Source organism: Melospiza georgiana, chromosome 4 (assembly GCF_028018845.1).
Source record: "Melospiza georgiana isolate bMelGeo1 chromosome 4, bMelGeo1.pri, whole genome shotgun sequence".
Taxonomy (NCBI): Eukaryota; Metazoa; Chordata; class Aves; order Passeriformes; family Passerellidae; genus Melospiza; species Melospiza georgiana.
In genome coordinates this window covers 13475152-13492840 of record NC_080433.1, presented here as the reverse complement: position 1 = coordinate 13492840, position 17689 = coordinate 13475152, and the positions used below count along the sequence as shown (strand labels likewise).

The 17689-nt window shown below is 43.1% G+C and overlaps 1 protein-coding gene across 2 annotated transcripts; it reads right to left on the bottom strand.

Annotated features, from left to right (window-relative positions):
• Positions 1 to 240: 240 nt before the first annotated feature.
• Positions 241 to 17475, bottom strand: TTC38 (tetratricopeptide repeat domain 38). Of its 2 annotated transcripts, none has more exons than XM_058022383.1 (14): positions 17421 to 17475; positions 13629 to 13706; positions 13095 to 13176; positions 12569 to 12740; positions 11445 to 11618; positions 10532 to 10607; positions 9374 to 9493; positions 7218 to 7277; positions 6138 to 6176; positions 5307 to 5388; positions 4344 to 4509; positions 2291 to 2450; positions 1949 to 2022; positions 241 to 1491 (listed from the first exon to the last, which is right to left on the bottom strand). In XM_058022383.1, exons 1-14 carry the CDS (start codon positions 17442 to 17444, stop codon positions 1398 to 1400), a joined length of 1401 nt encoding a protein of 466 aa, XP_057878366.1. In that variant the 5' UTR covers positions 17445 to 17475; the 3' UTR covers positions 241 to 1397. The 2 variants fall into 2 exon arrangements, with proteins under 2 accessions (XP_057878366.1, XP_057878365.1); XM_058022382.1 differs by lacking the exon at positions 17421 to 17475 and adding an exon at positions 17140 to 17165.
• Positions 17476 to 17689: the final 214 nt, after the last annotated feature.

Sequence of the window (17689 nt, the reverse complement as noted above, 5' to 3'; positions counted from 1 at the left end):
CGCAGCTCTCTGGTGCACAAGGCTTTGGCTTTTCCATCAGAGGGCTGGACTGGGGGGGAAAAGAGCTGCAGTCTGGGTAACTGAGCTGAAGGGGGAGGAAAGCTGGAAAATGAGAAACAAAAGAGAAACAATGATGGAAACAAAGTGGGTGCACACTGCTACACATCTATGAAATTAGGCTGAAGAACACATTTAAAAGCTTCACACAAGCAAAGAAGTCATGTACTTGCTTGCTTAACAAAGATCATGTTTGACTTTATTAAAGCAAAGCAGACAAAATTCTCAATCATGTTCTATTGAAAGTAGAGCTGTCATTGATTACATTGATCACACTCTGCATAGCCAGCCAGAGCTTTCTCAGGCTTTTGTTCCTTTTAAAATTTGTTACATTCCTCTAGTAAAAAGTTACCTGTCTAAAGTCGTTGTCTGAAGTGCACTTATTAAAAATAATAATTAAAATCCACTGTAAGGTGTCCCAAGTGAGTCATCCCCACCATGGCTGAGCAGACAAGCTGTCTGCTGAACAGCACGCTCATCAACCTGAACACCTGAAGGCAAGGAATGCAATCCCTTACATGGTTTTATTATTCTTCCTTTAAAAATAAGCTATTTCTGCATCAGGGGAGGATTGGGTAAAGCAAAATGTCAGCAAAGCACTTCCACCTCTTGTTCCACGATGCAGGAACTCCAGGGGCAGGGCAGGGCCAGCTATGGAAGTGCCTTCTTAGGTCAAAAGGAAACTGTAGGACAAGGCTATGGGACATGGGGAAGAGCCTGAGCTGGACAGGAAGGAGGGGCAGGCCTGTGAGGCCAGGAGAGCTGGGAGAAAAATTTAACATTTTATGAGACAGTTTAAAAATGTACATGTGGAAAGAGATCCTGAATGCAGAGAGATCTGTGACTCCTGCCTGCATGGGCTGGAAGCCCAATATGGAATTCAGTTCATGCCTGTACTGGTTCTGGCCCTGCATCTTCCTATTAGCTTTATTTCAAAGCTCCCTTTGAATTACCTGAGCAGCTAAAATTCACATGTAGGCCAAGTTAACAAACTGGGCCAAAGAAGGACTGGAACCCAGGCACTGTTACTGCACTGTGTATAATCAGAGTCAGAGGGAATGTTCAGGAAAACATACCAGAGCAGCAGTGCCTTTGGGATGCTCCAGAAAGCTTTGTCAGCAAGTTTTGCTTGCATTATCAGCAAGTTTTCTTCTTTCCTTGCAGAATCATCTAAGGCACAACCTCCAGAAATGCAACAGCTGTCTTTTTTTTAAGGAAATAATTCTCAAATCTTTTAAGCTTCAGTACCTCCCTGAATTCCTTCACAGCACCCCTGCACTCCCTGCTCCCAGGCTTTGTGGGAAGCTCCTGGCTCTTCCAGCTGAAGCTGGAGGAAAGCCCTATGCCATGGAATGCACAGCTGCTGCCTTCCTGATCAGTCGCTCGGTCATTGGTGACTTGGGTCTCAGCAGGTCACGTTCATGCAGGAGACACCTGGGAAAGGAGAGGCAGGAGGGTGAGCAGTGGGTGATAAATGTGTGTTCTGCCAAACAGGCTGTGCTCTGTGCTGAGGGGCAAGCACATGTGGCAGAGCACACCTCTGACCCCTGCAAAGCAGATGTCAGCAGTGGCACTGACTGCAGTTGCAGTTTACATAAGGTCAACAGGCTATAGTTGAAGACAGAACCATTGGAAAATCCAGAACCATTGAAAATCAACTACCCTTGAACATACACAGATCATCCATCCAGGCTGAAAGACTGGACTTTTGGAATTGGAAGCTATTGTACTTTTTATCCTGGTTAAATGTTGCTACATTTAACACAAAATTTTAGCCTGAAATTTAGTGGTTTGAATATATTCATTACTTCTTACTTTTTGAGTATATTCATTACTCCTTACTTTCAGCAACAGTGCTACTTCCACAAATATTATCAGGGGAAATACTCACCTTGCAAGGTTTTGTTTGGCCTTTGATTTAGAATTTAAAGCAGCATGAATCAATAACAGGCTGAAAACATCTCTCTGGAAAAAAAAACAGCAAAATACAAACTAGTAACTAATTTATAATGTATGGCTCGTTACAGCGTCTTGGTTACCAAACTATTAAATTCACAGGAAGGAATCAAATCAACATTAAAAATAAATATTTGCTAGTAAGTGTTTGCAAACAGGATTCAGTCACAAGCAGAGTTCAGCTTTTCAGTGTTTGACTGAATGAGGTAAGTGCTTCATGGTGGCTGCTGAGAGGGGATTGAGTCACATCAAAAAGTCTTTTCTGGATCTGCTTTACCTGAGCATCACTGCCTCCCACTTGGACGAGTTCGTAACGGATTGGGTAGAGCAGATCTACAGCTTTGTCACAATTCCCATTTTCAAACGCTACAAAAGCCTGGCACAGTGGCAGTCCCAAATGAGGAGCCAGGGAAAGCTGCTGGTCTTCATGAGGTGCTCTGTAGAATGAAACAGTGGTTAACTTCCATAAGCCAAAGCATAAATAGCTATATTTCAATGCCAGTCTGCCCCTGCCTGCAGACAGGTTTTTATTTTTTTGTTACTGTACAAAGCCTGATGTTTTAGGTACATGACTTAGATCATATCTTTCTGTGTGGTTATGCTACTTTCACCTTTTTGTTACTCATCCAGCAATCAGTTTTTATCCTCCTGAATACACCCACAAAAGGCACAAGCCCAACCCATCCTAGCTCTGCAATAAACAGTTTGGGCTAGGACAGTAAGAACACTGCAGTTTCTCTTGTGCTGACCCCACCAGAACATCCTACTGCAAGTCCTTTGTCTGGCCACAGGTGGCCACCAGTCCTTGCACACAGCTCCCAGTCATGACCTTGCAAAGCCAGCTCCTTCTAACATCAGGGTTACAAAACTTCCTTTTCTTTCACTGGGCCAGCCTTCATTTTCCAGGAGGCAACACTGCCCTATGTGCTTATCATTCCTTAAACAAACTGTGGCATCCTAGAAAGATAAAAGTGCACAAGAGATTTGAAGCAGCTTGAGACAGCCAGTGATGAAAATGATGGAACAACTCCTCATTTCCACGTTTTGTCCACCAACCACCAGAGAGCGCCATGGGACACTCGACAAATTCCCAGCAACTTTCCAAGACTAAGGCCCGGCAAAAATCCGGGTGCAATGCCAGATGTTTGTGCCCAGGGTGTAATGCTGCTTTCTTAACACATACAAAACGCCTCTGGGCTATCATTTATATATTACATATTTTTGATAGATGTAAATTAATCCAATTATTAATACAGTCCCTTCAGCTCACAGCCTGCTTTCTCAAATAATGAAATGAAGCTTTATAATTTTTCAAATTGCAGCTAAAAATATACACATGTATTATTAAGGCTGAAAGTAGGTGAAAGGAAGCACTGGATGAAAGAATAAGCACATATGGACACATGTTATTAAAGCCTCTGGTGGACAGTTTTCTATACTTTATATATCCTGACATACTTATATAAATAATAGAATAAATAACAAAAAATATTTGCTGTTTTCTGCTTTAGTTAAATGAGACATACTTAGGCTTGCTTTGAAATTATTTGTTTTTATAAGTATTCCTAAAAGTTATAGTATTCCTCAAAACTACAAATAGTCAGGAACAAATAGAGACAATTTCAGGTTCTCCTTCCTTCCTTCTTTTTAAAGGCAAAGGAAGCAACAGATGCTTAAACAGAGGAAAAAAGGGTCTAGTAGGGGGAAGAAATTGAAAGCAGCTATTTATCAACCCCTTAAACAGATAAACAAGGCAATTCACAGTCATTTAATACCTAAGGGAACACAAAACCTTCATTGTTTGGATGCAGTACTTGAATATGTAACTTTTTCAAATAACTTAATTTGAAAGTGAAATATTCTAGATTATTACTTTAGTAGTACTTGAAACCTAATATTCTGCAGATGGACTTGACAACACATCAAAGAGTAGCCATTAGAATATCACTACCAACTAATGTTCTCTTATTAATCTTTTTAACTAGAGCAGAAAAGATCCACCACAGCCAGCTGCCATATCTTGTAGAATGTTCTTATTAATACACTTTACTCCTTGTCTGTAACACAGCTTAGTGTCACCCCACTAAAAGGAAACAGACAGCAACTGCTCAGGTGATGTCCATGACCTCAAACACAAAAGACTTCTGCTCAACAACATGAGGAACCCCTCTAGACATTAACTCAATAAATAGATAATAATTTGGATCTCCTAACTGGAGACATGCTAAGGCAGGGAGGAGCATGTTGAAGCTTCAGCAAGCCAGAGACATCACAGCCCTGAAGTTCAGAGGGCTTTTCACTGAGCCCAGTGCAGGAATTCCATTGCTTACCTGGCAAGTTCCTGCAGAGTTGTTAAAAGCTCCTCAGTAGTTTTGTGGTCTTTGGCTCCAAGGAAAGACATCAAGTAGTGCACATCATTGAACAGAAGAATGTGATCCTTGGTGTGCTTCTTTGTAACCCCAAGCAGATCATTCCACCTGTCCCCAAGCTTTACACCTAAGAGTAAAAAATACTTCTCTCAATAACATTGCCACATGAGAAGGTACAACTCTGCAATTACTGTCAGCCACTCAGCATAAAATGCATTCCCACTGAACTCAACATTTCCTGATGTAGCAAAATGTATGCAGCAATAATGCTCAGCAGCAGTCTGCTTTATGTGGGCCAAGAGTTTCTTGACTGTCAGGAGTTTAAAGACATTATTTTAGTCTGCATTGTGTGAGCTTCTGGCTTTATTATGAGATTGCTCATAATGTTTTGGAGGTGCTGTTCACCATGAGCCATCTGTAGGAATCACAAGGCAGAGTGAGAAGATGGATTTAATAAAAACCCCAACACATCATTAGTGTTTTAGCAGAACAGTGTGAAATACTGTCTGCCCATCATGTCCCTGTCATGAGCCTTAGTGTATAAACACTGACTTAAAAGGGGAAATGCCACTGAGTGAGGGGAGTACAAAAGCCAGAGGCTGATAGGTCCATACTAACTATTTCAATGAGGATCAAAAGGGAAAAAAAAGAATGTGACTGGAAATTTACATCCAGAAAGTGCTATGGGTTTTTAGAGGCTTATGCACTGGAGCTGTTATGCCACACTGGCATAGAAAATTGAAACTTTTGGTAAGAATAAAGCTTATGGACATTAGGAACTTCACACTGATGCTTTTCTCAAGTTTCTTCTGAAACACTGATTTAACTTGCTGTGTAATTTTATTGAAATACTTCCCCAGCATGAATGGCAGGGGTAGGGAAAAAGAAAAAGTTATAAAAAAGAATGGCCAGAGGATATCCTACCTTCCAGATGAAGCCTGTACAGCATTGAACAGTTATCAACTATATCCAGGATGCTTCCACGTGCCAGGCACACAGGGGCAATCTGTAATCACAAGTACTCATAGGATGGCTAAGTGATGCACCAGTAGAATCTTCCTCAGATTATCAAACTTATTTTCACAGTTCCAAATTCATTTTATCCTTCTATTAATTCAAAATTACTTGTTTTGTAATAGTCCTAATTCCATTTTTCTTGAATAAAGGAATTTGCAATGACAGAAACTTACATGGTTTACATGTGTTGCTTTTCTCAGTAAATAGGGAGAGTCACCACAGTATTTTATTTTTCCAAAATTCTGCCACAAATATTACTTCACTGGATCAATGCTAGCAGATAGAAATCTGCCCAGCAGCTTTCCTAATGCTTGCAGTATTTTTACAATCCTTAAAAAGATGTGCTATGTTATCTAAATTGATACTGCTGATTTACAAAGGTTGTTTTGAAATCCAGTTGACTTTGTACCTAACATGCAAAACCAGTTCTTTGTAGAGGTGACTCGACTAATTTACCTTTGAAAGGTATGAATAAGGAACATGGACAGAATGGAAATCAGTACCACTGTAGCTCTTTCAAGCAATCAAACTATGTAACCCTCAATCCTTGGGGCATTTTCCCCAGAAGTGTTGAGAAGCTGTTTCCCTAAAGGCCTGTGGTAACAGATGTGAACAGTATTTATACACAGATCATGCACTGTGATAGGTTTCAATGTCACACAGCAGGAAGAAAGCACACATCATCATCACATCATGATCTTGCATGATCTCAGTAAAGATAAAAAGGCCCCTACTCACATGCTTGTCATAAATTGTCAAAGCAGCTTCATATTCCCCCTGGAAAAGCAAAGGAGGACTGTGGGTTAACGTGCAGACACAGCAACTAGACACAAACACATTAACAGGCACCATAACAGCTCCTCAGGACTGCCTGATCAAAACAAACCAAGCCAAAGAAACCCTGAGGTATTCAAAGCAGAAAAACCTGGATTTAGTAGGCAAAATGATCAGTGTGTTGAGGTTCCATCTGAGAATAAGAACCAATACTGGCACAAGTTGAGCAAGAAGGAGACACATGGAGATATTGCCTCTCATTCTAATGTTCCTCTCACAGATGTTTGCAAAAATCAGTGCATCCCATGGTGTATGCAAAGAGATGGGGAAAAATGGTTTTAAGCAGCCTTCAAAAAAGTTAGGTAGATAGGAAGTGACAAAATAAAATAAACTGTTGGACTCCTGTGGAGAATTATGTTCCTCCTGTGTTACTCTGCCTTCTGGCCAAAGGATGCTGCCTTCAAGGATGCCACATTTATCTCCCTCTTAAGCTGAGCCCCACGAGTGCTAAGCATTAAATCCAAGGAAATTCTGACAGGCTGGGTAAAACTTCAACCATTTCTAAAGGCTTTCAATAGTAAGAATTAGTAACAATAATTGACAATAACAGCATTGGCAACCCAATTTAGAGATTATGGCCTCTTTTTTTATAGTCAGCAAATTTTTGGGCCAGAAAATGAGTACTGAATTTGCTAAGAATTCTGTTAATTTTTGTCTCAAAATTAGAGATCTATGTTCATCTTGGTATCAAATAACTGTGCTAAATGTAATTAGTGAGACTACTGGATCTTCAAACATGCAATAATCTCAAAGCAGTATTTCAACATTCTTAGAAAGATCCTGAAAATGCTGACCAATGCAATTAAAGTTCTCAAAATAACAGTAATAAAGGACTATGCCGCTTTGTAAATATAGAATTGTGCTATTTTATAAAAACAGCCCTTCAAATAGCTGACCCCCCCAAGAAAATGTTAGTTCTGCCTTCTAAAGAGCTTTAGATTACTTATCTAGACCATAAAGCACATTTATGAAAATATCTCATACCTTTTCAATGTAGTATAAAGCCCAGTGCCAGTAATTATGGCAAGCAAGCATATCACTGCTCTGGAGAGAAAAAAAATAATTACAAAATAACTCCCCTTTCCAAGTTACCTAGTCAGATTTCTGTTTCCTCCTTGAGGAAGACTGAGTACTTCAGGAGACACAAAAGAGACAAGAAATTTAAATCAGCTGCCAGGACACTTTCTCATTTGGTACACTTGTAGCTGCTCAGGGCAACATCTCAAACCCAAGGTTCCCCCACATCATTTAAGAGTTTCACTTGGATGCCTCAGAATTCACCTTTCTTCAGCACCCTTTTAAAAAAAGAAATTTAATCCACATCCCTAAGAAGAGTAAGATTTGTCTCATCTAAAATTTAGGCATCTTGTCTGAAATAACCTGGCCAGATAGAGGAGAGAGAAGGATATGGAGGCTTTATTCATCCCAGCCATTTAGAACCTACCTCAGACAAAGAGGAATCACTTTTTAAACAGGTTTTACTGCAGGCTACAGAAGCTGCAAGAGATGCCAAACACACTGGCAGCTCATCAGGAGAGATGAATTTTTGCTGAACTGCCCAATTTCACACTGTCCTTTCCAGCTGGCACCAGAACTTCAAATCCCCTTCCCTGGCCTGCAGCTCAAGGCAATCGCAGCTCATTTTTGTGAATGCATTAAAAACAGACAAATGTAATTCCATAATCCTTTGGTGAAAATTAAAATACCAGAAAGGTTCACCCCTCTCCTCCCACTCTCTCCTGGTTCTGTAGTTAAACTTAATGGTCTCACAAGTGGAAAAATCATCTTTATTGTCATACTGACAACTGTAACAAGCACTTTCAGGAAGCACAAAGGTAAAGGTTCCCAATAAATGTCAGGGCTTCTAAGATAAACATTCTGGTAATCTTTGCTTGTTTAATATTAAATCATAAACCAAACCCAAGCAGCAGAAGCAGTTATGTGCTTGGCATAAACACTGATAATATCAAGTTGAATATCATACTGCCATTCCAAATGTCATACAAACAAGATCATGGAATTACCTGAATAAATAAAGCAAAACCTTTTCCCTGCTGCTAAATCTGAGTTCTAAAAAAGATTCAACTGCTAGAGACAAGTGGGCTTGCACTTGATTTTATTTGGATAAAGAGTAAGAATCACAGAGACATGCAACTATTTTAAGAACCAAGAGTTTAAAAAAAAATTGATCCAAAAATCACTGACTGGGGTTTTTAAGGTACCACCCAAACTGTCAATCACTGTTTCATTAAAACTAACATATTAAAAGAAAAAATGCTTTCTGGGATGTGACAGGTGTGAACTTCAAGCAAGAGTTTTCTGTCTGCACTTCCAAGCCCAGTATCTGAATGCTAAACTTAAAAAATGAAACAAGGACAAACCCACCCTTTCTAGTCTCACTATCCAGTCCTGCTCTTGGTGTGAGGTGGGACAGTCAGCTCAGATGACTCTAAAATAGACTCTTGTGGGTTCTAGCAAAGGCAAACCTCCCAGCTCCCAGCTCTCAATATAACAGACTTAATCATTGGGTAAATGCTATCAAACACAAAATAAAACCTAATTTACAGCAAAGGACCACATAACAGACTAATTAACCTGTTCAGTACTCTGAAAGATGGTATCGAACATGTTGGATATATAAAGGTAACTGACACACAAGAAAGTAATTAGTACATTAGAAAATATATAAGAGCATAATTTCTCTTTTCTTTGTTCTTAAAATCCCCTCCCCCTCCAGAAGCAAACAAGTATTTTAGTGTTTTGAAACAGTTGATTTAACTGTGTCATTTTTCATCTCATCTTAGGTCCCATGAGGAGATTTAGCCAGGTCCTTCAAATGACTGACTGTGCATACATCAGCCTTAGTAGAAAGCCTGTGAAAGGATCAGTGGTCACTTTACTTTTATAACCACAAACAGATCACAAATGGGGACAGTCACATCCCTCATAACATGCCACTTCTTCCTGCCTCTTGCTTAAAAGCTGCATGGAGAGTAGCAGCACCTCAAAGGAGGATTTCCTCTAACGTGCAAACTCTGCATTGATTGTAACAGGTCTGCAGGCCTGACTCAAGAACTTGGCTGCAGGACTTAAAGAAAAACTAAAAATAGCTTCCTCAGAGATGCCACAAAAACATTTACCTTCCAGTTCTTTTCTGTCTCTTTCATGAATTTTAAGCCTTTCTCCACCTCAGCTTTCATTTCATTTACATGAGCTATGGTATGGACAGACCATGCATCTGTCTGATTTATAGCCAAAGCCTGTGAGAGAAAAAGAGAAAAACAGGAAAACACAATGAGCCTTACAAACTTGCAAATGCAGACATTTATCACTGCTTATCTAGAAACAAGAGACTACTTTTTACTTGCTGCATGTTAAGTACATCCTTGTACCACTCCAACTAACCACAGCCCACAAGTCTGATTTGGACAGAAAAGGAAGAGAATGTTTCTTGGCTGACTTCACTTCCCAGTTTCTGCTGCAGGGAGATCAACACCTGCAAAACTTTAAAACACAGGCTGTGATGATGACTGTGAAATGACATCTATTGCACAGACATGCATCAAAGAAAGAACTGCAGGCACAATATATTCCATTATATAGTGCCTTGCAGATAATTATTTCTTTTCCAAAAATGGCCAATTCCTCTTCCTTGGCCCAAAACTCCCACTAGGCTTTTTGCATGTTGCAAAGTTTGTCAGGAACCTAGTAAAGGTCAAATTTTAGGGTTTAGTCTCTGTTTTCACTTTCAGCAATTTGATGTAACAGAAGTTTTGCCAAGAACACCCATTAGAGATTAATTGTGTCTGAGACTCCTGGAGGACAGGGATAACCCTGAGGACTGGAGAAAGTGTAATTACTATCTTCATAGAAAGGAAACAGGCTGGCTGACACTGATCCCCAGGAACAAGCATCTAGGAAAACAAAAGGGAGCAGGAAGCCAAGCAGGAGCAATTGTTAAGAGCAGACTATGTCAAAACAATCCAACATTCTTCAATAGGAGCAAACAGGCAATTATACACGTGGGAAGCAGCAGGTGGCTGATATGTGGATTTTATAGGGGTGTTCTGACCCCATGTGACAGGGCATGCTCATAAGCAAGTGAGGGGAATACAGCCCAGTGAAACTGCCTTGGTGGGGCAGAGATGTGAGAAGAGTCATCACAACAAGTCTCACAAAGGTCTGTGAGCATTTCCATGTGAGCTGTATCTCTTTGCTGCTTTGACTGACAACTGGCAGGAACCAACACCCTGTGTGAGAATCCTCAAGCCTTTCAGCACCAACAGCAGGCAGTTTACCTCATGGGCAACCTTCTCAGCACGGTCATAAAGGTTTGTTTCCACAAGTCCAAAAGAGTAGTAGCCCTTCACATAGCTAACAGAAAGGGGAAAAAGAACACATCATCCATTTATAACAAGGTTTAGTCCAGGACTGAAAAAACACACTAGAAAAAGCATTTAACTCAAAAAAGTCCTTGCAGAGCAATTTACAACAAGGTTCGAGCTCACAGGATACAGAACTGCCAAGCTAATTCCCAGGGGAAATGAGTGACCCTGAGACACCAGTATGGCAAACAGAGACAAGATGCACATCAGAATGGACATTTCCATCTCTGGATGAGATGGAATCACCAGCTACACAGAACCAGCTGCTGATCTCCATAACAGCTGCAAGATGCAGAATTAAAAGCCTAGAAGTGAGACACTGCTGTCACCAAAGCTATCTGAGCATCTCCAAGGTAATCTACATTTTCCCCAGTGCCCACAAAACACCAGGAGGATACTTTTACATGAAGTGCCCCCTTAAAACTAGTTGTAAATCATCCAATTAAGCCATAAAAATAAAGAAAAATTAGGGATGTTATGAGTACCTTATTGATTTAATGGATCAAGATGAATAGTATTTTTATTGGAAAAAATGAAGAAATTTTACCACTGCTCTGGGTAAGGACATGATTTTATCCTATGTATTACACACCATGTGCTATATTTGACAGCAGTGAGACACAGCTCACTTAGGAAAAATCCCTCACCAACAGTGTCAAGAGGGATACATGTTCTATCCATGGTCAAGTCTGATTAATTTCTAGACTCCTGATTTTTGTCTACAGGTCTTGTTTCCAAAAGATCTGAACTTGTAAATCTGAACTTAAAAACCACATAGTCCTTGCACACCAGGTAAAGAGCAATTTCCAAGTGAAGCTTGACTCACCTGCTCAGAGGAACATCACGAGTCCAGAAAGGATAAACACGAGCAACAGAATCTCGCATTTGGCGCTGGTACCCCAGGTAGAAATAAGTGTCATGGGAAAACTTGAGGGCTAGCAGGTCAGTGGGGTGGCTCTGCAGAATCTGCTCCCATAGCTCACAAGCTTTTGGAAGTTGGCTAGAAATAAAAATTTTATTTTTTTTAGGCACACACGCCTGCCCCTACTGTTAGTCCTGAACTCAAACTATGCTGAAAACTAGAAAATTCAGCACCAAATGACTTATTCTCTTCCTTGAAGGAATTCTTTAGTCTTTTTTAAGATAATAATAGGATTATCTTCATTTGGCACCTTCTGAGAAATCTTATGAAAGAAATCGTGTTGGGTTACACCAAATCACTGTAACACACAAGGAAAATGAAACAAGCTTAAACCATAAATCTAAAACTTTTCCTCCAGGGCTGAATAGTTCCTAGAGGGACCCATCATAATTAATGGAACTTTGTATGTATAAAGACACCTTCTCTCTCCTTTTGTAGGAATCAAACCCAGTGGCAGGGCCTCAGTAGCTTACTCATTTCCTTTGCTGAGATGGGAGGCAAACCCATGCTTGCCCAATTGTTTGGCAAACAAATGAGAGTGAATCATTAGCCCATATGTTCTGCAGTTCATACAGATTTATCATATGGAATGAAGCAGTGTGCCTCTACAGCACACAGTGTGACACTCTCATCTCCCTGTTTTACAGGAGAAATAGGTTTTGACATAGGGAGACGAGAGAGAGAAGTCTGTAATTTTGTGTCTGTGCATCTGAGTCTGGACCCTACTGTAGCCAAATACTTCATTTCCTAATTCCAAACTGATGGATCTGTTGCACATTTTAAACTTGGAGTGCTTAATGCTAGGAAGTGGTGGCAATAGAGCACTTTACTTCCTACAGTGCTGCTCCCCAGCTAGACATGGCACTTGGGGTGGAGAGAGAAATTCAGGGACAATCTGTTACACCCCACCCTGCTCCTTTGCTAGATGTCAGCTACCATGACACACCACCACTGCCAACCTTCAGTTCTGCCTGCAGCAGACAGAGGAACTGTTCCCAGTCCCCTGAGCGGGGTGGCACAGGACTCACCCCCTGGCAAACACGTCCAGCGCTGACACATGGAGCCTCTCCCTCTCTGTCAGTGGCTGTGCCTTGGAAAGTGCCACCATGGCTGTCACGGCGCTGCCCAGCTCCCTGTCGAGCCTCACGCTCCTTCCAGTGCCAATCAGCTCTAAGCCATTGGCAAGGACGTGTCCCATGGCTGCAGGAAACAGCACAGCACCAGCTGAGCCCACAGCACAGCCTTCAGCTCCACAAAGCACCAGAGGAGCTGAGCACTTCCAATAAAACTCACTTGTGGACACAGGGGTCCAGGAAGCCTCCCAAGCCTAAAGGTCTCAGAAGGTTTTCATGACAGCCACTCAAATATCATGTGAAATTAAAAGAAAAAAACACCACACAAAAGCATTCTGCCTGCTCTACAGTTTGAGGAAGTTTTACAGAATGCTATAAATTATCACCTTGCCTTTGCATCAACCAAGTCAGTTAAATACCAAGACAACAAGCATTAATTAACCCAGCACTTTCCATGCTCAGAATCAAAGGTTATACTCACTAAAGTTTGGATCTGCTGCTTTTAGCTTGGAGAGACATCCTTCAATACCTCCAAGGCTCTCATTATTGGTCCAAGTAGCATACTGTAAGAGAGACAGAGAAAGACAGGGTGGAGAAATCCTCTATGGTAAGGAGGATTTTTTCTTTTTGTTCTCACAGACACTTAAAATTCAACAGCAAGGCAAATGACTAAAAGACAAATGTTGCATTTGGGAAGGTTTAGTGTAGTAGAAAACCAGAAAAACTGGGGTTTAATTTAATTCAGTCACCAGCAGAAACATTTACCCTGGAGTTCTACAGGGTTTTTGGCTGATTTGCTGGTCCAGGTGGAATGAGCTCACTGGCTGAGGTTTTCACCACAGCTGCAGCATCTGGTACAGCCCTCTGCTAAAAGGGTTTCCTGCAGCCAGCTAAAGGCTGAACTCCTGTGGTGGCCTCATTTTGAGGCTCTCCCAGCTGATAAGGAATTTAAATATCAGCTGCAGTAAAGAGTGTTCCATGCATGAATCCCTTCAAATCCCATTTTCAGTCATACCTGTGTGAGCACAGCATCAAAGAGCTTACAGGCTTCATTGCTGGTCGTGGACAGGACAAGTCCAGCATCCTGCCAGGCCTGCACAACAAACAAACACAAACGTGCTCCTGTTACACCCTCATCTTCCTGACACTGACAGATGCTCACATTGATGGGTTCTGGTATTTTCATCAGCTGTGCACTTCTAAAAAGAAAAGCTGGAAGTACAGTGTGAGGCAGAAACAAACCTTTTGTTCAGTTGCAGTTACATAACACTCAATTAGTTGGAGCTAAAGAAACCAACAATTACCAAGAAAATCAAATAGGTTGCCCAGCACCATTCTGAACTCATGAGAGCTGCTGGTGAGTCCCTCTGCTACAGGCACACCTTGTGTGAAGTAGAGACATGGTAAAATAAAACCCTGTTCTCCTATAATCTATAAATCTGTAAATCCTATAATCTATAAAATCTTCTTCAAACAATAATGTTCTTCTGAATCAACTTGCAGACCAAACAGCCTGGCAGAGCAAATCCACTCAGTCTCTGGAGTTAACCAACTGAAAATTTGGATCATTTATACACAAGCCTAACAACAACAGGAACATGGGAAATGGATAAAGCTAAAAAGCAAAACAGAATTGGGCTGCCATAGTTTCTAGCAAGATAACATGACTGAGGCACAACATCTCCTGGCTGGCTGCTGGCAAGTGAGCAGAGTTCATTTGAGAAGCTGCCCCAATCAGTCCAGCATTACTTTAACGCAGTACACAGAATATGGAGGATAGATAACTACTATAAAAAGAGACCTGGGGCAAGCTAATTCAGACTTCTAACGGGGCTTAGTCCTTCCTGATGCTGCAAGAATTCAGCTCTTCTCATTTTACACTTTAAAGCATTTCCTAGCTATAATAATCTGTCAAAATTTTTAAGTAACCAGGCAAAGACAACTTTGTTAATATATCCTAAAGCTTTCCCACTGTGATTGGATTAAAGGCTCACATTCCAACAGCTAAAGCAATTGAGTCTTCAAATTACATGCCTGAAAGACTAGACCTGAATCTAAAATTACCCATTTTCTTTACAATTCATACTATATCCATGACACTGAAACTGGCTGCAATAAACTTCCTAACACAATTTGAAGCACTAGGAAGCAAGCATTTGTTATCTGCACAGGACACACTCTGTTCTGTGGGTGTGGTGAGACTTTGCAACAAGGTCTTTCTTTATCCATCATAATCATACATATTTATTAATACATGCTTCTTATCTAATACACAGAACTAATTCCTAGAATGAACTTGCATGCATCTTCCTCCTATGGGAAGTTCTTTTCTGGCCCTGGAGAGTCATAGAAAGGGGTCTCTGGTGGACTTATTTACAGAATGCTTTGATATTAAAAGTGACCTGTCCTTGAACTTTTTCTTTGGACATGTGCTGCTGTTTCTGTGTTACATAACTTGCCAAAAAAACACTGCAGTCCTTCTTATCTGTTTCTCCATTGGTTCCAGCCATGTTTATAATTCTGTGTGCATACCTTTAAGCCTTTATCTTTTATATATATATATTTATAAATATACCTTTATAGGTTTATATATACCTATATAAAGCTTTACCTTATATATATACACATATATATACCCCCCCTTTATCTTTTTTTGTCAGTTAGTCTTTAAGCTCTATTCAGCAACCTCAAGGGAGCTGAAAATTTTTACTCTCTATGTCATTTATCATCCAGAAAAGGAATAAAGTGAAAATCCAAGCAGGTAGCAAGGTTAGGCTTGCTGCTTAGTGGCTGTCTTCCATGGTGCCCTGCAAAGTAGGCCAGGAGCCACCCTCAGCATCAGTCATCAAAAACAAGCTTCCTCTGGAGCAAGACTCTACATCACTGCCTGTTTCACCATTTTACACAACAGCCCGAGGTGCTTGCCAAGCAGAAAATGTCGTCCCATTCTGAGGGGACTTGATGCAGATTCACAAAAATGGAGAAGTCTGTGTGTGAGCACCAGAACAAACCAGCAGAACAAGGGTTAGTGGAAAATGTGTCTGCCTCTATCTCTAAGGACAGTGCTGATCTAGCTGAGGTATGTGCTATTTCCAGCCCCTCTGGAAAGCCTCTGTCCTGCTATGGCTGCAGCCCACCTGACTCACTCCTCATTGGAAAACTCCCACTCTGGCAACAGGAGAATGGCAGCAAGACTGTGTCACATCAGGGATGCCACTACTGTGTGCCTCTACCAGCACATCAGGACAATGGGCTACAGGGCAGAACCACGCCACAGCAGCTTCTGGCTCCCAAGAGATGTAAAAGATGTACTCCAAGCCTAATCCGTCATTGCCAACTGAGAGCTGAAGAATTACTGGAACCACACAAAAGGCAGCACCCCTTGTCCCCTAGGACATACATAAGGGGTCCCGCCCAGACTACTCGGGACACTCAGGTCCTGGGGCTTCTCTCTAGTGAGATTTCAGACTGTTACTGAAGAAATCCAGGAGGGAGTGTGAGTGGGCAAAAATCAGCCTCAAGAATCTGTAAGGCTCATCAGCTCCCCTTCCCACAGAGGCTGCCTTTGGGTTCTTTTATATTGATCTCCCACAGCCCTCTCTCTAACTCCGAGAGAGAGTCTTGCCTCTTGTATTAGACAGTCATGGCCTTTGCTCTCCTCACTGCTTCTTGGTGAGACCAAAGCCCTGTCCTTTCCCCTGCTCTAAGATTAGAGTTCAGTCATGAGATCTGGCGACTGTTTATTTGTATTTTCTCCCCTGCTAGAATCTTAGCTGGCTCTCAGAACTGTGCTCTCCGTGGGCTGCAGTCGGCACCTGCTGAACTCCTTGCGTGACAGATCCCCAAAGCTCTGTCAGTCACGCACCTGTCTCACGCAATCTTCGAGACTTTGTTTTAACCTGCCACTGCCCTAGTTAACCAAAACACAACCATAAAAGGAGTTTATCAGAAAGAGAGCATTCAAATTACTTAATCAGTAAGCAGCTCCGCAGGTTGCACCCTTTGACCCGCGGCTGATTTAGAGTTAATCGAAGGCCTGACTCACTTCTGAGGCCCACGGAGGGGCAGGTGAGCGCCGTGGGAACAAGCCCAGAAATGCTCACACATGGCTCTGCTTCCCCGGTAGAAGAGATGAGCGCAGCGACCCTTCTTCCCCTTTCCCAGATCTCAACAGCAGCTTCCCTCCTCCGAAACCCACCGGAGTGTATGAGGCTGAGCTCTAGCCACAGTGAGCCCGCCCGCCGGCAGCCTCCGGGACCCCACGCAGGCCCCCGCCACCCGTGGGCGCAGGGCACGGGCAGGACCGAGCCGCCCTGGCTCGGCGCCTCAGCGGTGCCGTTCCCCCGCAGCCCCTCAGCCCTGCCCTGACCTTGCAGCCCCCATCCTGCCCTCACCTTGCAGCCCCCCATCCTGCCCTCACCTTGCAGCCCCCCATCCTGCCCTCACCTTGCAGCCCCTCAGCGCTGCCCTCACCTTGCAGCCCCTCAGCCCTGCCCTCACCTTGCAGCCCCCCATCCTGCCCTCACCTTGCAGTCCCTCAGCGCAGCCATGGTTCCCCCGCAGTCCCCAGCGCAGCCCTCACCTTGCAGTCCCTCAGTGCAGCCATGGTCCCCCCGCAGTCCTCAGCGCAGCCCTCACCTTGCAGTCCCTCAGCGCAGCCATGGTCCCCCCGCAGCCCCCCAGCCCTACGCTCACCTTGCAGTCCCTCAGCGCAGCCATGGTCCCCCCGCAGTCCCCAGCGCAGCCCTCACCTTGCAGTCCCTCAGCGCAGCCATGGTCCCCCCGCAGTCCCCAGCCCTGCCCTCACCTTGCAGTCCCTCAGCGCAGCCATGGTCCCTGGGCAATCTCGCCGCTCCGGCGCGGCGGGGGCGGGGCCGCCAGCGGCGCGAGCGGCGGGCGGTGCGTGCCGGGTGCGCGCGGAGCCCCCGCGCCGTCGCTGAGGGACGCAGGCCGCAGCTCGGTGGCGATTATTGACCCCCAAATCTTTGTTCCTTCTTCCGGCCCGGCCCGGTGTCCGAGGTTAAACAGCGTTCTCACCAGCCGCCCTGCGGAGGAGGCTGTGGTGCCCTCGGGCTG

What these genes read in the sequence shown, in the direction of transcription:
- TTC38 (XM_058022383.1), bottom strand. Translation starts at nt 17,444, where the DNA reads ATGGCTGCGCTGAGGGACTGCAAG. An exon ending in TTGATGCTGTGCTCACACAG is followed by an intron (nt 13,177 to 13,628) that starts GTATGACTGAAA and finishes TCTCTCTTACAG; the next exon opens with TATGCTACTTGGACCAATAA. An exon ending in GCCAAACAAAACCTTGCAAG is followed by an intron (nt 1,492 to 1,948) that starts GTGAGTATTTCC and finishes CTCCTTTCCCAG; the next exon opens with GTGTCTCCTGCATGAACGTG.